At 43.8% G+C, this 25,783-nt stretch overlaps 1 protein-coding gene across 1 annotated transcript in view; it reads right to left on the reverse strand.

Annotated features, from left to right (window-relative positions):
* The window catches only part of LOC126469787 (uncharacterized), a 104,388-nt gene extending 83,014 nt beyond the window's left edge, over positions 1-21,374 (reverse strand). Inside the window, exons 1-2 of the mRNA XM_050097041.1 lie at positions 21,253-21,374; positions 3,457-3,872 (exon numbers count right to left, since the gene is read on the reverse strand). Of these exons, the coding sequence (XP_049952998.1) occupies positions 3,457-3,829 (373 nt within the window). The 5' untranslated portion in view covers positions 3,830-3,872; positions 21,253-21,374. The remainder of the gene's footprint in view (positions 1-3,456; positions 3,873-21,252) is intronic.
* Positions 21,375-25,783: the final 4,409 nt, after the last annotated feature.

The following is a 25,783-nucleotide window of genomic DNA, read 5'->3' on the forward strand; positions in this document are numbered from 1 at the left end:
CACCATGTTTTTAATAGGGCAATCCTTACGTGAAGTGCATGTTGCTTGCAGTAGGCTTCTTCTGTGGTCAGCTTGCTATATCAGTTCTCAAGAGTGTGCCTCAATAAGGATATCGTCTTTCCTCCAGGGATTCCCATTTGAGATACCTGCTGAGTGTAATTGGACCACTGAATATGTTTAACTGTCAGTGCAATATGACTACTGTATTATTCTCGATCTATACAAAGGTTCTTTCTGGCGAAATTCTCCTAACTTGTGGGTCTGCTGAAAGCGGTAGACAGTGCTCCCACACCATCAGCAATTCTACAGGTAAATTAAGCAAACTAATCAGAATGCTCCATCCACAGGACGTTCCATGATGACCAAAAGTCACAAAACTTCCTTTGAAGGGGGAGCAGGGTCATATGAGCTTCTACAGACTGGTTCTTCAAAGAAGATAGGAGGTGGGCGGGCAAAGCAATGCATCTAAAGATATTTTCGTGATGTCAGACAGTCATGTGATATCTTTTTTCTCCGAGGGTTCAGAGACAAGTCCAAGCGGATTAGCCTCCTCTGGTTCAGACAGGGAGGATGCTGTCCTCCAGCCGCCATCGTGGCTTTAGAGGATCTCCAGACCAGAATTTGTAGGCCATCGAAAATTCACCGAAATTTCCAGCAACTTTTCTCGTCTTTAAGACGTGCTTTGCATTCTGTTTGTGTGTGTGGTTTTTTCAAGTTCTGTTGTGGGTTCCGAAATATGTAATGACTTATTAGATATGTAATTTTTCTTCTTTTCCTTTATATGTCTACATCTACATCCATACTCCGCAAGCCACCCGACGGTGTGTGGCGGAGGGTACCCTGAGTACCTCTACCGGTTCTCCCTTCTATTCCAGTCTGGTATTGTTCGTGGAAAGTAGGATTGTTGGTACGCTTCTGTGTGGGCTCTAATCTCTCTGATTTTATCCTCATGGTCTCTTCGCGAGATATACGCAGGAGGGAGCAATATACTGCTTGACTCTTCGGTGAAGGTATGTTCTCGAAACTTTGACAAAAGCCCGTACCGAGCTACTGAGCGTCTCTCCTGCAGAGTCTTCCACTGGAGTTTATCTATCATCTCCGTAACGCTATCGCGATTACTAAATGATCCTGTAACGAAGCGCGCTGCTCTCCGTTGGATCTTCTCTATCTCTTCTATCAACCCTATCTGGTACGGGTCCCACACTGCTGAGCAGTATTCAAGCAGTGGGCGAACAAGCGTACTGTAACCTACTTCCTTTGTTTTCCGATTGCATTTCCTTAGTACTCTTCCAATGAATCTCAGTCTGGCATCTGCTTTACCGACGATCAACTTTATATGATCATTCCATTTTAAATCACTCCAAATGCGTACTCCCACATAATTTATGGAATTAACTGCTTCCAGTTGCTGACTTGCTATTTTGTAACTAAAGGATAAGGGATCTATCTTTCTATGTATTCGCAGCACATTACGCTTGTCTACATTGATATCCAATTGCCATTCCCTGCACCATGCGTCAATTCGCTGCAGATCTTCCTGCATTTCAGTACAATTTTCCATTGTTACAACCTCTCGATACACCACAGCATCATCTGCAAAAAGCCTCAGCGAACTTCCGATGACATCGTGCTTAGAAAGGCGAGAAAAATAAAAAATAAGTGCCTTAACATCCCTGACTTAAGCAACAAATGTAAACTAAGCCCACTGAGCGTTTCCATGTGCCAATTTACAAACACTCCTTCTTCTTAGCGAGTGCAGGACACTCGTACTGCCGTTAAAATTACGTCCTTTCTCAGTGCTGTAGTAGAACAAGTGCATGCTGCTATGGGAAATGGTTTTAAGCAGTGAAGATATTAATACCGAACTTCGTGAACTGATTAAACATGAACAACGGAGTTGGCACAAATCTTCCTAACACTCATGGAACGAAGGTAAAACGCAAAATGTATATACAGATACATTTGTCCATCGAGGTCGGTTGTATATAACTAAATCAGGAATATAAAATTAAAGCTAAGCCTAATTTGTTTAAACAATTACACTTAATTAAGTAACTACGGTTTAATAACATTCCAGGAAAAACACACTTACAACAGTCTTATTTGATTCAAATTTCAGGTGAAATTGATAAGATTATGGCACGAAGTCGTGAAAGAAGTAGAAACGCTTCTGTATGATCAAGAAATAATAGAACCACTTGTCACAATTGTGGAAAACCCTAGAGAAACGAAAAAAGTAAAAGATGATTGGTGATTGGTTTGATACGCTGAAAGACGTTTCAGCTGACTGTGATGTAACATTAAGAGATGTTGTCTACTCGGGCGCTTAAAAAATCTGTAGCAGAACGGAAAACGGCCATTGGTTGAAAGGATGTAAACTGGTTGAAAATAAAGGAGTTGCCATTTGATAGCAAATAGGAGGAAGGGAGTGCCTTTCACCATTAAATTTCCAGAAACACACAATTCGACATCGGTTTCTGTTCAGCAATTCTCAAAAAGTGTCAGGGTCGCCCTATGAGTTCTCTAAAGTGTTCTTCAACGAGATGAAATATATGCTGTTAGAGGGCCAGTGACAGAAGAGAAGAGAAAGATTTATTTCTCCGACATGTTTTCTCTCAAAACGTGATTTTAAATACCAGATCAGGATGACTAGTCCATACCTGCAGCAGTGGACAAGATGATGATGACGATGATGAAGCACTCTATGACATTTAACATGTAAAGAACTGTATTCTCGTTTCGAATTCACTTGCAATGACTGTAATATTCAGTGCAGAAGCATTGTAAGTCCACTCAGCTATAATGTTTAATAGTAACTGCGTAGTAATTTAGCATAGAATTGAATATTTGCAGCGTTAAAATATAATTATGTTTGTTGCTTCTATAAGCAGCGATGTCACAGATGAAACTGTGTAGTTGACAAACAGTTCTTATCTTTCTCCCTCATATTTTCGCGGCGCAATGATTCTCCATAAAATTTCGATCGCGCAGCCGAATAAATTTCGCTTCTTCTTCTAATATTTCAGCTTTATACAGTCCAGTCATCTTCAGAGACCCGTGGGTTTCAGAGGACGGAGCAAATGCTGGAGTGTCAGTCACCTCGGCTCACTCTGAAGATGACTGTACGGTATAAGTATTAGAAGAAGTTAAATTTATGCAGCTGTGAGTCCGAAATTTTATGGCACAGTTTTTATTATTAATTTTTTCGTACTTCTGTTATTCTCCAAGCCAGTTTTTGGACGTGCACCACTTCTGCTCTGCACGCCAAACTTGTACTAACTTGGACAGTGTTTCATACTGGAGTCAGTCGTTGCTCTTAACTAAACAATCACTTCACAAACGGCTCGATTGTGGAGCTATGTTCACTAGTACGCTTTTGCTTCTCTTATTTTATACTTTTACACGTGTCAGCTTGCACTATTAATTACGGTACAGCGAAGAGAAGTAGATACTTACAGCAATAGTTTTCAGCCTCCGAATCTTCTGAAGTTGTAGTTGACGACGCATCGTCATCAAATGCGATTGTCGTCTTATCCTCGGTGTCTGATTCTGCCGCATATGTTGCTGGAAATCCCGTCTCCTCATATTGAGATGTAGCTGAGTTCCTGCTCTTCACCTCTGAGTTCGCTGCAAGTGTTGGTGAAGTTCCAGTAAGCTCGTGTCCAAATGCTATAGAGGTGCTGCTCCCGGCATCTGAACTGCTTGCACTTGAACACGGGGGGTACAGTCTATCTTCTTCATGTACCAGCGCTGATTTAGTCATCATGTCTGGCTGTGTAGCGTCTGAAGCGGGATTGTCCGGTTCTTCATCTCGAAAATTGGCTGGCATGGCTTAGTTCCGTTAGCTCGATTTTCTTGAGATTCTGGATAACCTATTGACAAAATTTTATCTTTAATTAGCTAACATTTTACAGTTTTCTGATAGATTACGATAACATCAGAATTTATTATAATAAATTGCAACAAAAATATTTTGTACTAAAAGCGCAGAAAATGGAGTGAAATTTTTAGAATCATAGGCTTCTGTTCCAGTTATTACTTTCAACCAACTTTCTCTTAATATTTTTGTACTTTCAGCATTGGAGCACAGTCAGCAATGGTGATAATATAATATATAAGAAACTATCAGCCTCGATTGCCGTAATGAAACTAACCTTTACCCAGGTTTCAGCCCAAATAATTGAAGAAGGCTCAATTATTTGGGCTCAAACCTAGGGAAAGGTTGGTTTTACTACCGCACTCGAAGCTGATAGTTTCTTACATATCTTTCTCAATACCTGAAAGAATACAGTCTGGGACCGCGCGACCGCTACGGTCGCTGGTTCGAATCCTGCCTCGGGCATGGATGTGTGTGATGTCCTTAGATTGGTTCGGTTTAAGTAGTTCTAAGTTCTAGGGGACTGATGACAGAAGTTAAGTCCCATAGTGCTCAGAGCCATTTGAACCATTTGGAAGCTTCTTATTGAAATGTGGATGAAAGTTTTGGCTTTTTCTGCTACTAACCATCAGGTCAGCGTTACTTTCTGTAGGGGTAGAACCATTCCATCTTGTATGTACAGGCTTGACATTAATAAAACCGACAAACTGCAGGGATGGATTCGTGACTGGAAATGGAAGGAGAAAGGTCCTATGAACATGTGTCCGGAAATGCATCATTGGCAATATAGATGGTTCTGACTAACGAAAGTTCCTAGGATCATGCGGCGGATGTTCCTTTGCGGTGCAGGCTGTGTGATTGACGTAAGCGGCAGAATAGTCCGGTATGCAGGTCGGGAACAAGCCGAGATGATGTATGGCCAAGTAGATGGAACGGTCGAAAGGGAGCAGCGCTATACCAAGACAAGTACCCTCACAGACACCAATGACATCACACAACATTTCAAGTCGTTTGTGTGATCTCTGGTCTTCTCAGACAGACGAAAGTTCAGGGAGGTGGGACTCTGTGCATGCACGAGATTTGGAGGCCCGGCTTCTGCAGGATACGACTATTGAGATTAACTCTACTGCAAACTCCAGGCAAGTGGCCCGCCATCATAGTGTACGCGAAAGTACTATTATGTGTATCCTGCATGACAGGAATGTGTGAACGCGTTCATTGCATTCCATGGAGGCCACGTTGAACATCTGTTGAGACGTTGACGCGATGCAGCTCTGTGCTGGAACAATCTGTTGTCGTCGGACGCACACCGATTATTTCAGAACACCAGTTCAAAGAACCTTTTTTCCTCCATTTCCAGTCAGGAATTCGTCCATGCAGTTTGCACTTTTATGTTCATCCTTTATTATTGGTTTTTCGCTCTTATTAGGCCACAGTGCTAGTACTCGTGTAACGCCGCCATCAAGCGGTGACGCAGGCAGGAAGAAAAATTAGCAAGTACAAGATCTCTGAGGACCTCACAGAAAAAGTCACAGGAACGTTGGGTCACACACATTTTTATATGCTTTTAACCTTTCTTCGTGAGTTAAGCACGTGAGACTTTCGTGGGTTCTAGGAATGTATGATAAGAATTGTGCGCAAAATTCGTTTTATTGAAATCATGTTGGAATAAATTGAACAGTTTAGCGATGAACAACATAATTTCGTAATGAAGTTGGTAAATACTCACAAGTGTTTGTTCGCCAACATATTCACAAATCAGTTTCGTACTGTCACGAATTTCGACAGTGCAATGGTCATCACCAGAATTACGAAGGCGTGCTGAAAAATAATGCCTGCGGATTCTTCATGTGGCAATTCTTAAAGATTTTAAAATGAAACAAGCGTTACTAGCGTTCTAGGTCTTTATTCTTCAAAGTTTACATATTTAATTCTCAACATAGTCACCATGGCAACGAACACATTTTTTCCAAACGAGAGACCAGTTTGTGGACACCGTCACTGTAGAATGTTTGACTTTGTTGACGGAGCCACTACCTCATCACTGCCTGAACCGATTCATCATTCGCAAAATTAAGTCCTCGGAGGCGTGTTTAAGTTTTGGAAACAGACTAAAATCGGATGCGGCCAAGGTGGGACTGTATGGAACATGAGCGACGACAATGAACCCCAGACGTCGGATTACTGCAGATGTCGCAGCGCACGTGTGTGTGGTCTGTTTTTGTCATGCTGAAGGAGAGGGTGCTCTGTGTGTCGATGAACTCATCGAATACGTACTTTCAGCTTTCTGAGGGTCTCTCACGCCACAATCCGGAGCCCTCTAGCGTCAGAGGGCTGCAGCCTGCGTCAGCATAGCGGGAATGTCGAACGAGACATGTGTTACATCAACCGTTATTGAAAAGAGACTAAAAGATCCGGCGGCATTACTCTTCAGCTCTCCCTCGTAGTTTTCAAGCCCGGCCGAAACTCCAAACGGTGTAAATTTTATTAATGATACTATCAGTAAATATAAACCTTAGGAAATATAGAAGCATTCAGACTTTATTGAGACCCTTTCCGCTACCGAATACACAAAGCAATTAGAGAAAATGACGCAGAGCCTTAAGTTGAATGAGTGGACGTCGATTTGAACCGCCGATCACCGAATACGAAACTGTTGTCTCACGACTGCGTCACCCTCCTTGATAACACGGTATTTTCACTTTCTTACTTAAAAAGCTTATTAGAGTGCAGTTTGTAACTGAAATAAAGAAGCTATGATGCTGCATGAATTTCGGTCTCTCCACTACATTTACGACGCAGAAAACACACAGTGGACACTGGTTCTTTGCTGTATGTTTCTTTTTTACCCCAAAGTTCCGTTACGTAATTTTCAGAACAGCTGTGGCGATTATTTAACTAGATCAGAATTTATTTTCAGGAAGATTTAAATCAATTTGGGAATAACTATACCACTTCGTCATTTCTTAAGAACAAAGTAATGGACAACGAAAATTATTGCCGTTGATAAAACACGTCTCACCCAAGTGCGTTTGTGCTTATTCAGTTGGACAAAAGTGTCAGAGCAAAACGTTACATCACATGTTCTTTAATAATTCTAACATACTGATTAAGAACAAAACAAAACAGCAGAACAAGGAACTGTGAAAATCTGAAAAGAAGATAACAATAATAATGAAACTATCTAGTCCAATCAGAGGCAGTTATACAAGAGCCAGAATCACCATCAGATATAAAAGCTGAAAAGCCTGAGAAAGAGGCCACAATACAGTTCTGGAGACATCTCTAGGAATCTGAAAACTACTACAACAGAGCCAAGTACAGCAGATGGAGATAATACCTGAAATAATCGAAAAAAGTTTTAAAAATTCAAGAACTGGACACTCCTGGCAACGAACAACTGACCAGCCTGCATGTGCATATGGCCATCAATGCGTATGACAGTGCTGCAGACAGCAAACACCACTGAATGGCCAATACCGGAAAACATATTTAATACGAAGCACGCAGCTTTAACAGTGATACCTGCTAAAATATTGTTCAAGCTGCCAAGCGACAACATAGCTAACAGAAATCAAGACTTTCTAGATAATAACAACAGCATGCCAATAGAACAAACGGGTAACAAGCAGATATCACCTATCACCTCCGTATTATGGGACCATGCTTCCGTACGCAAGAGGGCACGGAGATTGTCTTAACAATGTAAATGATTACGTGGCGTTTCTCCTATTTGCCCGAGAGAGAGAGACAGAGAGAGAGAGAGAGAGACAGAGAGAGAGAGAGAGAGAGAGAGAGAGAGAAATAGAAGTGCCTGAGAGTGGGGTGTTTCATTATCAGCAGTATACGCTCTCGTGCTGAGCTTGTCCTAATGATCCACTGTTAACAAACTGCCTATTGGCTTCTGTCTCGGGTTCTTCGGCCGACGTTCATCTAATGATTTTTCTGACGTTTCGCCAGCACGAGTGGCTGGCATTGTCAAAGCTTCACCCTCCATTGCCGGTGGTGAACTGGAGCCGAGCTCGCTGCCGCAGACTATATGTACCTGGCGCGCCAACGCCCGAGGGCTTCTCCGCGGTCATTTCCGGTGCGGTTCTCCTCTTGCTACCTGCGACGGTCGTTCGCTGCAGTACGGGAAGCCAGGATCCGTTTACCTTAAGGCTTTCCTCTTTCTTGTTCAAACTGTTCGCGTGTTTTTGTATTTCTACAGCTTCTCTGAACAAGCGCGTGTGATAGTGCTTCTCTATAGCCAGAACTTCCGTGTCGGCGAATTTTATTACGTAATAAAATTCGCCGACACGGAAGTTCTGGCTATAGAGAAGCACTATCACACGCGCTTGTTCAGAGAAGCTGTAGAAATACAAAAACACGCGAACAGTTTGAACAAGAAAGAGGAAAGCCTTAAGGTAAACGGATCCTGGCTTTCCGTACTGCAGCGAACGACCGTCGCAGGTAGCAAGAGGAGAACCGCACCGGACGTTGGCGCCCCAGGTACATATAGTCTGCGACCGCAAGCTCGGCTCCAGTTCACCACCGGCAATGGAGGGTGAAGCTTTGACAATCCCAGCCACTCGTGCTGGCGAAACGTCAGAAAAATCATTAGATGAACGTCGGCCGAAGATCCCGAGACAGAAGCCAATAGGCAGTTTGTCAACAAGTGGCCACAAAAGCCTTAACAATTTTGATCCACTGTTAAATTTATTATTTTACAACGATTTTTTTTTTATCTTTCTATAGTGTCACTAAGAATAATAGATTCATTTCAGGCACAGTCCAGCTTTCTCGTCACAACCAACGTCACAGTAAAATTTTGCTGTCTGTGTCTTCACATTAAAACTTTGAGACTTATACGCACCGCTCGGACACATCCTCATTCTTTTCTTTTATGTTACTTGTTTTATGTCTGGCCTGCTCCAACTTGGCCCGACTTTCACCTAAGTATTTTTTTTTCAGTACGTTCATCTCCGTAGAAACTTTTACTGAAATACTAACGCACGTAGATAGTGCCCTCTGTGCAATTACTAAACTCTTCGTACATCCATATTTAAAGTGGATGAAGGTGGGACACAGTTGGTATAATTTTTATTAAAAATGAAATTCCTCCAGCTGTACTTAAGATTTTATATTTATTGCGTCAACGCCATCTTCAGGCCCGCTCCAAATGGATGGCGGGCAGTAACCAGTTTACAAGTTATACAAATTATATAAATGGCGGCCCTGTATTACACTGACTTGTGGACGGGCGCCACGCAAGTCTTGGTTTGAAAGGATTGCTCTCCCCAGTCTCTGTAGCACATCATGAAATTGCGGCTTAACTGCCGAGATGACTGTTTTATAAATCAACGATGTGTACAATATCGTGAGGTTAACAAAAACGAACACTGTAAAAAGTGCGTACATTGTCTTCCCGTGTAAAAGTGTTGGTTTTTCGACTCACGCTGGATCCGCAATAGATGGCCAACATTTATTTAATCAAATGTACAGAAACGTCCCTTTACTTTTCCCCCATTAAATGAATATACACAAAGCCATTTTTCTTGACGGCCTTGCTGCTATTTCAATTAAACAAGATCCTCGGACGTGGTTTACTGCGTCCTGGTGTAATGAAACATACTCTTTTTCATTGGCATTTTGTCTATAATAGAACTCAGAATGTGTTGTCAATTGGAACAGAAATGCTTGCACGATATTTAGTACGATGTTCAGGGAAGTGCTGGAAGTAATGGAAACGAGTAAGACACGTGTCACCGTCACGATACAGTTACCTTTGCTTTGTCGTCCCCTACCCGCCCTCTCGAGCATAGTAAATTCCTTTTGCAATATGTCTCCCGAATTATTGGAGTTCAGTTGAGACTGGCTGAAAATATAAATTTAATCATAATTTGACTCACGTTGACAAGACGACAATGTATTGGTTACTGGAATCCGGTTTGATAGTCTCTTTTCATCTGTAACGATACTAAACAATATAACACCAACACCAAACAGTACCTCACTCATCATAATCACTTACTGATAGCGGTTAAATTTCGAAATCTTGGTACGTTCCAAAGAATGCCGGTAAACCGGAAACCTAAATTTAGCTGGCCATCTGTCTGTCGAGAATTAAGACCAACAATGCCATAGAAGTTCCAACTTCCTTTCCTGTCATTAAATGCTTTTGTTTGTGACGGCAACCACTGTCGTGTAGAGAGCAGTGATTAAAAGCAGCATCAGGTAGCTTTAGTTACAAGCAGATGTCAGGGAGGCAGGAAATAGTTCACGTGCGAGGACTCATAGTGTGGAAGACCAGACACATTGTACATCCCTGTCCTCAGCACATTATATTTGTATCTAGTTTACATATATCATTGACTGTCTTCTTGTTGTAGTTATGTAAATAAACTCTCTGATAAGAGAGTGTCTATTGTATCTCATTACGACGGCGACATGTTCTGGTGCCGAAACCCGGGAACTGGAAGCTCGAGTGCTGTCAATGGACGATACACTGCCGCCTTCTTGCCACTGATGGAGGACGGAGTTGTACAACAGTAAAGAGATATGATACAATTGCGCACTGTAGAGTAAGCGGACTGATACTGTCCACTAGTCTTGTGGTCGAGAAGCAAATGATCACGGCCCTCAGAGCCTGCTTTCGCCGTTAGAAAAACACTGTGAAGTGTCTTGTCTAGCCATAACAGATCATTACCGTAAGTCTCTGTATGAGTTTGACTCTCGTGCTAGCTTAGCTGGACAGCAGCGAGGTGCTACAAGTAGTCAATCTTTGCATACTTGAATGATCGATCAATCAAATCGGCGATCGAGGATCCTGTAGATCATGCGCCGACCTCACAATGGCATACTTGAAACAGTGGAATATTTTGACAGCGCACGTAACGTGTTATTTGGAAACTAAGAATGAGAATGCCTCTTGAAGAGCTACAAGATTTGAAAAGAAGACGATCTCGTCAGATAAGTGTTACCAAGGGTCTAGTATGGTGATTGAAGGATTTTCAGATGACAGGACGTTAGAGGATCTTAAATTTCGCAAGGAACGCGAGGAGGAAGAGTTGTCACTTCCCCCACAGCTTGACAACAGTTTACATAATCATCCCTCAGACGTTAGTATAACACCGACTTAGTTCTTTACGATGAGTGTCGTCAGAAGGCGAAGCACTCAAGTATCAAGGCCCAAAAGGGTATCGAAAGATGTTTTCTTCTGTCTTGACATCGTACATCACTGTTCCAGTCTAGTCTGTCGTTCAGATCCCTATGACAGTTAAACTTCCACCTACCTCGTCCACATTTTGGGAATAGTTGAAAGCTGTATCGATGGGAATGCTTCCTCGTATAGCATCAACAAACACGTGAAGAGGATATCTCATAGGTGACCCCCGAAAACCAGCCGATGGCACAGCAATGATTGCTTCTGCTTGCGAGGAGACTAGGCAGATTCTTCAGGCAAGGTGTGGAGCCCGCAACGGCATAATACAAGCCCACTTATACTGCTTAGAAGAACTGCGACCCATTCGAATTGAATGTCCTGAAACCTTTGGTGGGAAACTCATAGAAATGCAATAAACACATACAAGCTCTGAAATACCCGTACTTGGGTGAGGGTGTAAATGTCTATGGCAAGGTTCTCATGCCGAACATTTTGCGCCCCTTCCCCGCAGACATTTGCCGGCGTTGCATAATCAAGAGGGAGAAACTTTCCGAAGGAGACGTACTAAGTTTAATGCAGTTTATATGGGAAGAAGCTGACGGTGCACTCACTGCGCAAGAGATACGTAAGGACATGTCATTCAAGAGCACATATTTTCCTTTCGGCACATTAACTCCTGCAGAAGCCGGTCTCAACATAAACTCCAAGCAAAGTCGTTCAAAACAAAAGACCTTGAAATCTTATTGCATATTTTGCGACCTTAGCGATAACTGGGCGCAAGACTGCGAGACGGTAAGGGTTATTCCAAAGCGCCTGAAGATACTAAGATCGAGTAACCGGTGTTTTCTTTGTCTTGATCAAGGCCACACTCTCAAATACTGTTCGAAGAAAGGAAGAGCCGCCCATTCTTACTGCTGAGCGAGTCGTCACCGATAAATCTGTTTCGATTCCAACCAAACTAAGCTATCCCGCAAATAGTCTGATTCTCTAAGCTTCCCCGTAAATAGTTCAGAGAGCGATGTTGTCACGGGACGCTCATGCATCTTCAGACGGCATGCGTGTTTGTTATAGGACCACAGTCGAAAGCCGACTCAAAAGTTATATTTTTGTTGCAGGCACTTACTCCACTATCATTTGCCGAATGCTGATCGATAATCTAAACCTGCAGGTTTTTGAAACTCGGCCTCTCTCAGTAGATGCGTTCGAATCTTCTTTGACGGCCACGCCTAGCAGAACTGTATGTTTCAAGCTGAACAGCGCATCCAGGAAATCTCATGTTAGGCTCACTGCTTTCGAGAGTTTACACCGCTTCACGAAACATGCGGCTGTGGCCAAAGATGTCAAGATAAATCAAAACATCAAACATTAATAGTTGGCTGCCCATGGTGAAGAGAAAACTGATATTCCTACAGAATTATTTTGCTGGAGCGGATCTCTGTTGGCGAATTATGGACGGCGCAGCGCCAATGTGGATTTCTTTGTCTCCAGCACTGTTGCCCTCTAAACTCGGACTTATCCTCAGTTGATGTCGCCCAGGTGTTTTAGCTAAACACGCAACCGTTAATCTCCTTAATTTACCTGGTGAAGTCGCAAATGATAATAGCTTTTGGGGCTTAGAATCAGTCGGAATCAGCACCTATCAAGAACGACTAACGAGTGAGAAAGAGTCAGCGGTATTAAAAGAGTTTCATGCAATGTACATGCTCGCGGACTACTGTGCGTAGTTCGTCTCCATCTAAAATCCGTTCTATTTAACAATTTTCAGAACGACGAGCAGAAAAGACTATGCAAAAATGAAAACGCAAAACGCGTTTATGACAACTTGGTCTTAAAATACATTAAAAAAGGCCAAGTAGAGCTGGCTCCTACAGAAAAATATGCTAATTCATTTTGTTTCACTCATCAGTTGATCAAACGAGAAAGGCAAGGGAGCACAAAACGGAGAATAGTCTTTCATAGTTGAGTCACAGACGATGTGACGCCTCTCTTGATGACATTTCAGAAATCGGGCTTAAATCGTTGCCTAAAGCTATTGAGATCCTTTCAGATCCCATCTGCAACGCCTTGTAGTCACTGCCGACATCATTCAAGGTTTTCTGCAGCTCTCTCTACATCCAACGATAGAGATATTACCAGAGTCTTCTGGTGCAAGGCCAACAATAACAAGGTTGAAGATCACAGTATTGTAAAACGAAGGACAATTTATCGATTCTCCCGTCTTCCTTCGGCCTCGAGTGTAGCCTGTTTCTGCTTTCAGCAACCATTCGTGAACTAGTAGTCCCTTATCAGTCTCAGTTACCTGCATCAGCCGTATTACTGCATCATAATATGTACATAAATGGATGATTTTTCTGCCGGAACTGAATCGGTGAGCAGCTTCGTCTCCCTATATAACGAGTTATCTTCGCTAGTGAAGGAAATATAATTGATACTGTGGAAGTGACTCAGTGAGTCAGTGGCAAATCACGGAGAAATTTTCAGAAACACCTGCAACAAAAAGAAATTTGTTATTATCAACAGCAGGTCCTTATGACCCGTTTGGATTATTAACTCCGACATCCGTCGTAGGAAAATTCATTTTCAAGGCACTTGGCTGCTCGGTCTAGGTTGGAACGAATCCCTGTCTCACAACCGTTTGGTTAGACTGCGCTCCTGGATATCAAACCTTCATGAGCTATCTAATGTTACTATTCTAAGTCGAATTCAGTTGTCAGAAAAGGTAGCTCCTATATTGTTTTCTGTGATGCATCTGAGAGAGCATATGGCACCGTTTAGTAGATCACTTCTAGTTATAGGATTTTCAAACTGATGTGTAATAAAAGCAGATTATCACGCGCAAAGAAAATAATATTTCCTCGATTTGAATTGCCAGCGGCACTGACAGCTGCCAGACTACTACTGTACTACAGCAAAGTCTCAATCTCTGACCTTACCGGAGCGACATTTTTGACTGATTCCGTTGTAACCCTTAGATGAGGCTGCCACTTGGAAAATGTTTTTATACAACAGAGTAACAGAAATATACTCGCCACACCTTCTCAGTGGAGACACTGTCCAGACAAAGACAACTTATCGGGCTTAGTTTCAAGACGACACACATCGGATGGAATGGACCACCAGTGCTATCACAACATCCGAGTATATGACAGCAATCATCATGCATCTATTGCAACTAAAATTTTATTGGAAGTAGGGAAGTTAGATAAATCTCTTCAGACTTTACTCATTCAGGCACCACACTCATCTATAAATGTTACTGTGGTGTCACCGCCAGACACCACACTTGCTAGGTGGTAGCCCTTAAATCGGCCGCGGTTCGTTAGTATACGTCGGACCCGCGTGTCGCCACTGTCAGTGATTGCAGACCGAGCGCCGCCACACGACAGGTCTAGAGAGACTTACTAGCACTCACCCCAGTTGTACAGCTGACGTTAATAGCAATGGTTCACTGAAAATACGCTCTCATTTGCCGAGACGATAGTTAGCATAGCCTTCAGCTACATCATTTGCTACGATCTAGCAAGGTGCCATTACCAGTTTATATTCAGTGTAATAATGTCTAAACAAGAGCAATGTTCTCCAATTGCGGATTAAAGTTAAGTATTCCAAGAACTACGTTCTTTTCTTTATAGGATAAGTACTTTACCTTGTTCCAGACCTCACGCCAATCTGCGTGAGCTTAACGCGTGCCTTTCGGCTACCTCCGAGTGGCTTGGCTGTCTTGCCACGCCACTACAGTTACCACATTCAGCTCCTTCTCGAAACTGTTACACACCACTGCTTACGTCTTCCTCTTCAGAAGTAAACTCCTTCAGAAAACAGACACATGCGAAGAATTCACTACAAAAGAGGTAGCAGAAGACCGTCTTTATTGGATTAAAACTATCCTCGGAAATCATCACACTAAGCAAAGGTCTTCTACATCCTCGCACATGCAAGATAAAATGCTTCAACCCATATTTAGATGACGATTTAGTACGTTTAGGAGGTCACCGGCAAAACGCTAAGGTGTCTATTGAAAGACGTCATCCCATTATTCTAGAAGGACACCATCACTTCACTAAACTTCTGATATCATATCAGACTACACCATCATGAAGTACCAGTGGTTCTTTTGCGCCTGACAGAACTACTAGTCCGTCGTGCTATCAAAACGGCCCCCGTAGTTGTCTCCATGCAAAATTGCGCATAACATCGCTGGCCAACAAACAGAAACGCCACTACTAGCTGATAGAATGAAACCTCACAAGCCGTTTGAGGTTTCTGGAACTGATTTCGCTAGGCCCCTACACTCAAAATCGAGCATTACTATAAATAAATGTTGTATCTCATTAATTATCTATGCTGTAACCATACCGGCACATTTGGGACTAACGACCGACTGGACATCGGATCCCTCGTTCCAAAGGTTTATAGATTGGCGTGTATTCTGTGGTGTCACCGCTAGACACCACACTTGCTAGGTGGTAGCCTTTAAATCGGCCGCGGTCCGTTAGTATACGTCGGACCCGCGTGTCGCCACTGTCAGTGATTGCAGACCGGGCGCCACCACACGGCAGGTCTAGAGAGACTTCCTAGGACTCGCCCCAGTTGTACAGCCGACTTTGCTAGCGAAGCTACACTGACAAATACGCTCTCATTTGCCGAGACGATAGTTAGCATAGCCTTCAGCTACGTCATTTGCTACGACCTAGCAAGGCGCCATAGCATTTGATATTTATATTGTGAAGCATGTACAGTCAAGAGAGATGTTCTCCAATTGTAGATTAAAGTTAAGTATTCCAAGAACTACGTTCTTTTCTTTATAGGATAATTACTTTACCTTGTTCCAGACCTCACGCCAATCTACGTGAGCTTAAAAGCGTGCATTTCGGCCTCCTCTAGCAACACGGTGTTGGCTCTTCTGCCAACACTTCATATTCCACATACTATGCATAGTGATAACACCCAAACTCCCCACCAAGTTAGCGCAGTGGTTAGCACACTGGTCTCGCATTCGGAAGGAGGACGGTTCAATCCCGCGTTCGACCATCCTGATTTAGGTTTTCCGTCATGTCCCTAATTTTGCTCCAGGCAAATGCCGCGATGGTTCCTTTGAAATGGCATGGCCGACTTCCTTTCCCGCCCTTCCCTAATCCGATGAGACCGATGACCTGCTGTTTGGTCTCTTCCTCCAAACAACCCAACCCCCAACCCAAACTCCCCATCCAGCTAACCTAGAGTTAACAGAAATATAGATCGCTGTCTCTGCTGACAAGAGACACCAATTCGTCGCACAAAACGGTACCTCATGGAAGTTCATAACGCCACGAACGGCGGTGGGGAGGATGGTGGTAGCGGTTGGTCGCCTCAGTTAAACGATGCCTCTGCAAGAAACTGAACCGCTGCAACACTGACGAGTAAGTCCTACAAACTACACTTGTGGACAAAGAAGCTGCCCTCAATTCAGGACCCATCACAGGGTCTGAGGACCAAGTGCTTGTCCTGCTCGTTTTCCTGTGGGAGGAGGACTTACAACCTTACCCACAGGCCCTGAGCTAACAACAAAAGCAACAGATGTGTTAAGCATATCTGTTAAGACAATTTGTGCTGCTGACTTCTGGAAACGTTGGAGTATTTATTACTCCTTCGGACCTTTCACCAAATTAATAACAATTCAAACCTCTGAAGGTCTGGATTGGATATACACTCCTGGAAACGGAAAAAAGAACACATTGACAGCGGTGTGTCAGACCCACCATACTTGCTCCGGACACTGCGAGAGGGCTGTACAAGCAACGATCACACGCACGGCACAGCGGACACACCAGGAACCGCGGTGTTGGCCGTCGAATGGCGCTAGCTGCTCAGCATTTGTGCACCGCCGCCGTCAGTGTCAGCCAGTTTGCCGTGGCATACGGAGCTCCATCGCAGTCTTTAACACTGGTAGCATGCCACGACAGCGTGGACGTGAACCGTATGTGCAGTTGACGGACTTTGAGCGAGGGCGTATAGTGGGCATGCGGGAGGCCGGGTGGACGTACCGCCGAATTTCTCAACACGTGGGGCGTGAGGTCTCCACAGTACATCGATGTTGTCGCCAGTGGTCGGCGGAAGGTGCACGTGCCCGTCGACCTGGGACCGGACCGCAGCGACGCACGGATGCACGCCAAGACCGTAGGATCCTACGCAGTGCCGTAGGGGACCGCACCGCCACTTCCCAGCAAATTAGGGACACTGTTGCTCCTGGGGTATCGGTGAGGACCATTCGCAACCGTCTCCATGAAGCTGGGCTACGGTCCCGCACACCGTTAGGCCGTCTTCCGCTCACGCCCCAACATCGTGCAGCCCGCCTCCAGTGGTGTCGCGACAGGCGTGAATGGAGGGACGAATGGAGACGTGTCGTCTTCAGCGATGAGAGTCGCTTCTGCCTTGGTGCCAATGATGGTCGTATGCGTGTTTGGCGCCGTGCAGGTGAGCGCCACAATCAGGACTGCATACGACCGAGGCACACAGGGCCAACACACGGCATCATGGTGTGGGGAGCGATCTCCTACACTGGCCGTACACCACTGGTGATCGTCGAGGGGACACTGAATAGTGCACGGTACATCCAAACCGTCATCAAACCCACCGTTCTACCATTCCTAGACCGGCAAGGGAACTTGCTGTTCCAACAGGACAATGCACGTCCGCATGTATCCCGTGCCACCCAACGTGCTCTAGAAGGTGTAAGTCAACTACCCTGGCCAGCAAGATCCCCGGATCTGTCCCCCATTGAGCATGTTTGGGACTGGATGAAGCGTCGTCTCACGCGGTCTGCACGTCCAGCACGAACGCTGGTCCAACTGAGGCGCCAGGTGGAAATGGCATGGCAAGCCGTTCCACAGGACTACATCCAGCATCTCTACGATCGTCTCCATGGGAGAATAGCAGCCTGCATTGCTGCGAAAGGTGGATATACACTGTACTAGTGCCGACATTGTGCATGCTCTGTTGCCTGTGTCTATGTGCCTGTGGTTCTGTCAGTGTGATCACGTGATGTATCTGACCCCAGGAATGTGTCAATAAAGTTTCCCCTTCCTGGGACAATGAATTCACGGTGTTCTTATTTCAATTTCCAGGAGTGTATTATACTTCTTCAAGGGGATGTACTTCACTGCCGCTTGTGGAAGACCAGAATTAAAGATCTACGAAAAAGTCGAGACGCACTACCACGTACTGTCATCCTCGTTAACCTGGATGTTACCAGGCTGGTCATCCCTCTGGAAGTCGACAATGCTGTGGACGTTATGGAAGATGAGAGAAATTGTACATCGTTGTCCTGAGCACTATTTTTGTAGCTATGTTTATACAATATAATTGACTATTCTGTTGATAAAATCACATTAATAAACACTAAACAAACACTGTTAGTGATCGCTTGTACTTCCTTACTTTCTGAACTCGACGGCGACACATAGTCGACCTGCAGTAACATTTGGACAGTTGTGCAGTATTATTCATTCTTCTGGGACCTTCCGAACTACGAATGAGTCAAAATAGCGGGACTGGACAGACTTTAACCATTCGATAGTCAAGACGTACAGGAATACTCAACACAGTCTACGGAGAAACAGCACACTTTGTCATGCGTAAGAAGAAAGGGTAGAATTACGGGTACGATGACGCGCCGTCACAAACGAAACAATGTTCTACTGTATAGCGAAATGTTTCAATGATGACACAGATTGTCTGCAGGAACAGACTGGGAATGAGAACTGATACCCGTAAATGGCATCCGACATCACAGCTTCGAGAAACAGTGCACAACGGAACTTCATCCAAAGAACAGTTATTTATATCTTCTATTGGGAATTGAGGCCATAGTAAAGATCGGTAAGTAATAAAACAAAACTGAAGAGCTGTACTTTTTTCTTTACAGTAAAAAAAGAGACATCCAAATTCAAGACAAGAGGAAACATAAAGCACACGTTGCAGTTTGTTCCGTACACGAAAAGCATTTGTTAAAATACAGATGGACATTAATTATGCAAGCAAATGCTAACTAAATATACATTTCGGCCACCGTCATCATCTGAATCACATTTAAAAAACTCGATACACGAGGTCTCGTTAGTTCACGTGTAGTGTTGTAACATGATTTGATTATGGCTGTGGCACAATCGCGTTAAGGTGCGTTTTTAAAAATATAAACATATAATAGCCATCAAGACCGTCTGTTACAGTGACTAGTGGTAATGACAGCAGGCTCGTACAACGATTTTATGTCATTTTCAGACAAAATAAATATAATTAAAGAAAATATTTGAAGTGCTGTACATCGGCTTAGCCCGATTGACATGTGTGTACTACTGACACACACACACTCTCCTAGACATATGATCCTCCTTCGCTGCCTGTAGTCATATATTCTCATGTAGGTGCCCACCAGAGTGCGGGGAGAACGACGATGAGGGTTTCATATCACCACAGTGCAAGCGTTCGCAGCAGTATAAGTGCAAAAGGTTTATTCTATCCTCCGTTTCTTGCTCCATGCTCTTTTCACAATACCTCAAAGTGTTTTCTGGTTTAGTTAGTAACGCTCTCTCTCTCTCCCTCTCTCTATATATCGCACAACAAACATGTTAATAATACATGAGAAGAAACAGAACTATATGAATAGGATGGTGCAACATTAAACCTCTTTCTTGTTAGACCCATGGCAGTACAGCGTAATTAGAGATGTGATTCAAAGTTTCTGAAAACCGTGTTTTTAGACAACATTGTGGCTTATAACTTAAATCTTTCCTCAGTGTCTTTTGGAGTGAGTTTATGTGGCACTGTGAATTTTTCATCTAGGACGGGACGTGTTCATGGACTGAATGACGCAAAAAGCTCGACCAGATGGATAGAGAGTAGGATTGTGCCACGTCTTGCTTCGTATGGAAAAACTTTCGGGCCCTCGTGATGGAATGTGACACAGTATGTGTTATTAATATGTTTATAGAAGTAATATATAACAAAAAGGAACACGGATGTCCTGAACAAACAACACCTCCATTAGTTCCAGACGGTACCGTTTCCCTTTCAGATACGGACTACGCTATATCTCGCAGTATAAGCAGTACAAAGCTCATATTGCACACAGCGAGCCTAAATTTACTCAGTAATATATACATCTTCATCACGACTTCTGCCGTTCAGACACAGGCACCGAGTTTCTAATGTACCAGTGCTGGAGCAGGTGTTGAATGAGAGACGGCTTAAAAATATATGTCCCTTTCTGCCTATCCATAATTACGTGTTCCGTGAACTTAAGGCAACACTATTGCGGTGCCTGTTCAGAAACATATTATCGACAAAACACTGTTCATATCTTCACTACGTGACAATGATGGTAATGTTACCGCCGACATGGTGTCGAAAGTGGAATTAGTAACAACGATTTTACGGAATTATTGCGTTAAAGAAAGTAGAGCAAATATACTGGAATTCGAATATGGAACTGTTGCCTACATGAGTAATTTCTAAGTACATTTCTTCGGTGTAGTGAATCAATTTAAATCACTTAATAAAGGAAAGTTGCCTTAGGAAGCCTCATTGTGAAATAATGCCATTTTTAGCAATCATAAACAATCGCTCTCTATACGAAAGGTCCGTATCTAAAGACTGCAAAGTGCACAGGTCAGATTAACACACGAGAAAGGAAATAGAAGTAATGCGCTGAATTATGGAGCAATGTCACTGACGTTGCCGTGTAACAGAATTTAGGATCATATCAGAAATACCTCGGAGAAAACATTATATCTTAACACGTACAGTTCTCATGAAACACGACTGGCACTTCATAAATGTCGTGTGCCTAGAGCCTCCCGTCGGGTAGACCGTTCACCGCGTGCAAGCCTTTCGATTTGACGCCACTTCGGCGACTTGCGCGTCGATGGGTATGAAATGATGAATGATTAGGACAACACAACATCCAGTACCTGAGCGGAGAAAATCTCCGACCCAACCGGGAATCGATCCCGGGCCCTTAGGATTGACATTCTGTCGCGCTGACCACTCAGCTACCGGGGGCGGACGGCACTTCATACACACGATATGACTGATGCTGTCGACAGGGGATCTCGATTCTTTATTTCTGGATGGCTTCTGACGCCTTTCCTGACAAACAGCTTCTACCCGGTTTGTGTGTGACTGGATTCGTGATGTCACAAATGTCACAGGCGGTGCAGCGCGGCGGCTAGAGGCGCACGGTTGCTGTGCTTACCTGTTTACGAGCGTGTTACAGCGCGAGGGGCGAACGTTAGCGTTGCCGCTACTACTGTGCGCTGCCTGGGACACTCGCTGCTCCTCTTCCGGCGGCGGCCGCAGTCTGCGTCAGTGAGACCGACGTTTCCTGCACACATCCTGCTACGCAGCCCGATGACGTCCGCCGGTTTTCTCCCGGAAGATTGCGCCAAAGAATCTCAGAGTGTTTGTTTCAGTTCTGGCTCATTACTCTTCTGGCTGCTTTGGTGCGACTCGCCACCGTTTGCTCTTCTGCTTCTGTCTCTTCTTCACTTACGTGCTTAACTATTTGTTGTGTTTATGGACCGGCCGGAGTGGCCGAGCGGTTCTAGGCGCTACAGTCTGGAACCGCGCTACCGCTACGGTCGCAGGTTCGAATCCTACCTCGGGCATGGATGTTTGTGATGTCTTTAGGTTAGTTAGGCTTAAGTAGTTGTAAGTTCTAGGCAACTGATGACCTCAGAAGTTAAGTACCATAGTGCTCGGAGTCATTTTTGTGTTTATGGCAATTAAATGAAGATACAAGATGTGAAATTGACGGCAGAAAGACAAAAAGAGAAATGATGAACCTCGTGACGAAATATTTCTTTACAAATAATAGTACAGAAGTAGTGTCCCACTCCTTGCACAATCGCAATGATGAGTCAAACAGATTGTTAGTGCTAGTGGCACTGCGTAACCTGAAATGGCTACGAGGGGTGTTCTGTTAGTAGTGCAATGCATTTTTTCTCGGTAAATTTCTATTGGAAAAATGTGGAATTTCTTTTGGAACATCGTGGAATATTCTCGCTTCAGCCCCATTAGTTTCATGAAGTTCCGATAGATGATGGTGCTATATGTAGCTTCCAAAATGACGTGTGTAGCGTACGTGCGTTGTAGGCAGAGAACAGAATTTCTTCTGGTGGAAAATCAAGGCTGCGCAGACATTGATAGGTGCCTGCAGAATGTCTACGGAGACGTGATAGTGAACAAAAGCACGGTGAGTCGTTGGATGAGGGATCTGTCATCATGGCTACAAAGTCGCCGAAATCTATCCGATCTCCCACATGCCGGCCTGCCGCATCCAACTGTGGTTCCTTCAATGTTGGAACGTACGGGCAGTTGAACTACCGATTACAATCAAACACCTCTCTGCACAACTCGTCGTCTCTGTTGGCAGTGCTGGCACACTCGTCCAACAGTTGGGGTACCCGGTGGGTTCCTCGCCGCCTAACACAAGACGTTAGAGAGCAACGAGGGACTATCTTCGAGGAATTGCTAGCGCATTGCCGGGCTGACTGTGAAAATCTTTTGTCGAACATCGTTACAAGTGATGAAACATGGGTTCAAACCACCTCTCCTACGAAAAAAGGTCACATCCGCACCCTCAGCCGGTAAAATCATGGCGACGGTTTTCTGGAACTCTGAACGGATTATTCTGTTTGATGTGCTTCCTCATGGTGCAACTATCGACTTTGAAGTGTAAACTGAAGAAGTGACGGCAGCTTGTTTGTGTCCACGAAAATGCAAACGAACTTCTTCTCCTCCATGACAACGCAAGGCCTCACACAAGTCTGCGCACCCAAGAGGAGTTCGCAAAACTTCATTAGAATGTTCTGCATCTACATCTACGTGATTACTCCGCTATTCACAATTAAGTGCCTGGCAGAGGGTTCAATGTACCACCTTCAAGCTGTCTCTCCACCGTTCCACTCTCGAACGGCACGCGGGAAAACCGAGCACTTAAATATTTCTGTGCGAGCTCTGATTTCTCTTATTTTATCGAGATGATCATTTCTCCCTATGTAGGTGGGTGCCAACAGAATGTTTTCGCAATCGAAGGAGAAAACTGGTGATTGAAATTTCATGAGAAGATCCCATCGCAACGAAAAACGCCTTTGTTTTAATGAATGCCACTCCGATCCACGTATCATGCCTGTGACATTATCCCCCCTATTTCGCGATAATACAAAAGGAGCTGCCCTTCTTTGTACTTTTTCGATGTCATCCGTCAGTCCCACCTGATGCGGATCCCACACCGCACAACAGCACTCCAGAATATGGCGGACTAGCGTGGTGTAAGCAGTCTCTTTAGTAGACCTGTTGCACCTTCCAACTGTTCTGCCAATGAATCGCAGTCTTTGGTTTGCTCTTCTCACAATATTATCTATGTGATCCTTCCAATTTAGGTTGTTTGTAATTGTAATCCCTAAGTATTTAGTTGAATTTACAGACTTCGGATTTGTGTGACTTATCGCGTAATCGAAATTTAGCTGATTTCTTTTAGTACTCATGTGAATAACTTCACGCTTTTCCTTATTCAGGGTCAATTATCACCTTCCGCACCATACAGATTTGTTATTTAAATTATTTTGCAAGTCATTTTGATCATCTGATGACTTTACAAGACGGTAAATCATCTGCAAACAATTTAAGACGGCTACCCAGATTGTCTCCTATGTCGTTAATATAGATCAGGAACAATAGAGGAGCTATAACATTTCCTTGGGAAACGCCGGTATTACTTCTGTTTTACTCGATGACTTTCCGTCTATTACTACGAAGTGTGACCTTTATGACAGGAAATCACGAATCCAGTCGTACAACTGAGTCGATATTCCGCCTGTCAGGAGCGGTGTCGAAAGCCTTCTGGAAATCTAAAAATATGGAATCAATTTGACATCCCCTGTCGATAGCACTTATTACTTTATGAGTATAAAGAGCTAGTTGTGTTTCACAAGAACGACATTTTCTGTAACCGTGATGACTATGTGTCAATAAATCGTTTTCTTCGAGGTACTTCATTATGTTCGAAAACAGCATATGTTCCAAAACCCTACTGCAAATCGACGTTAGTGATATAGGCCTGTAATTCAGCGGATTACTCCTACTTCCCTTGTAGGGTATTGGTGTGACTTGAGCAATTTTCCAGACATTAGGTACGAATTATTCTGTGAGCGACTGGTTGTATATAATTGCTAAATATGGAGCTATTTATCGGCGTACTCTGAGAGGAACGTGACTAGTGTACAATCTGGACCGGAGGCCTTGCCTTTATTAAGTGATTTAAGCTGCTTCGTTACTCCGAGGATATCTACTTCTATGTTTCTCATCTTGGCAGTTGTTCTTGATTGTTCTTCCTCACCCAGTATACAGCCCGGATGTCGCACGTTTCCGACTTCCATCTGTTTGGCCCAGTGAAGATTGCGCTGCACCCGAAGCAGTACATGTATGATGGGCAGGTTATTGATGCAGCGAGACATCGTCTCTGACGTCGACCAGTGGAGTGGAACCAAGCGGGTATACAGGCGCTCTCGGTAAGATGGTGTAAGGCCGTTGCATTCATCGGAGGCAGCGTTTTGTGGCCAAAAAAGTGGCGAAAATTATAGTGTATTAGAATCCAGAAAGAAACTAATCTATTTTCAGAAATATGTGTTGGATTACTAACTGAATACTCCTCGTAGAATTTAGCAAATCTCCAGAGCTCAATAGGACCGTGATCAGATTCTGAATAGAATTTTCAGTTGAGTTAGCCCTCATTTCAGTCATGATAGAGAGTGTCCCAAGAGGAATGTTCAGTATTCAGGGATGTGACAGGAACGATCATTCGAAGTAAAAATGTCTAAGAAACATGAGCTCTAAAATGCATACCTTAAGTTAAGAACTATGAGCACTTGTTCATCCTTGCCACTGTCATACACCTCTCTTCTACTGAACAATTGCCCATAGCTTTAAGGCAAGCATTTTAGAGCCCATGTTCATTAGAGATATGGAAAGTTTGCAGCAGAAGACATTTGCTTCACAGTTATGAAAATGAAGTAATGCTCGTAGCTCTTAAGTTATGCGATTTACAGCCCATGTTTACTGGACTTCTTGCTTCGAATGATCGTTCTTGTCAAATCACTGAATACTGCCCATTCCTATTGGGATACCCTGCATACTGTAGATCAGATGTCGGTTCATTGGTAAAAATCTTCAGAAGTGTGTAAATTCCTAAAGGACCAAACTCCTGAGGTCATCGGTCCCTAGACTTACACACTACTTAAACTAACTTATGCTAAGAACAACACACACACCCATGCCGAGGGAGGACTCGAACTTCGGGCGGGAGCGGCAGCGCGATCGTGACATGTCGCCTCTAACTGCGCGGCCACTCCGCGCTGCGATTCATTGGTAAGATCCTTGGAAAATGCAATCAGTCTGCAAAAGAGATTGCTTACAGAACACTCATACCGCCCATCCTAGAATATTGCTGATGTCTGTGGCACCCATACGAAATAAAGAGTGGATACTAAATACATACATAGAGGAGCAACAAGAACTTCTACAGGTTTGTTGTTAACTGCCAGACGTTTGAGCATAGATGCGAACTATCACGGTAAGTTTTCTTAGAGAGTTTCAAGAACCAAGATTAATCTAGTTACAAAAGCACATTAAACTGAAGCTTCTTTATTTAAATGTGTGAGTCTGTACTTAAATGGCTGAATGACTGAGAAGATGAAACTTCTACGTTATTTGATTCTGAAACAGCT

Source organism: Schistocerca serialis, chromosome 1 (assembly GCF_023864345.2).
Source record: "Schistocerca serialis cubense isolate TAMUIC-IGC-003099 chromosome 1, iqSchSeri2.2, whole genome shotgun sequence".
Lineage (NCBI taxonomy): Eukaryota > Metazoa > Arthropoda > Insecta > Orthoptera > Acrididae > Schistocerca > Schistocerca serialis.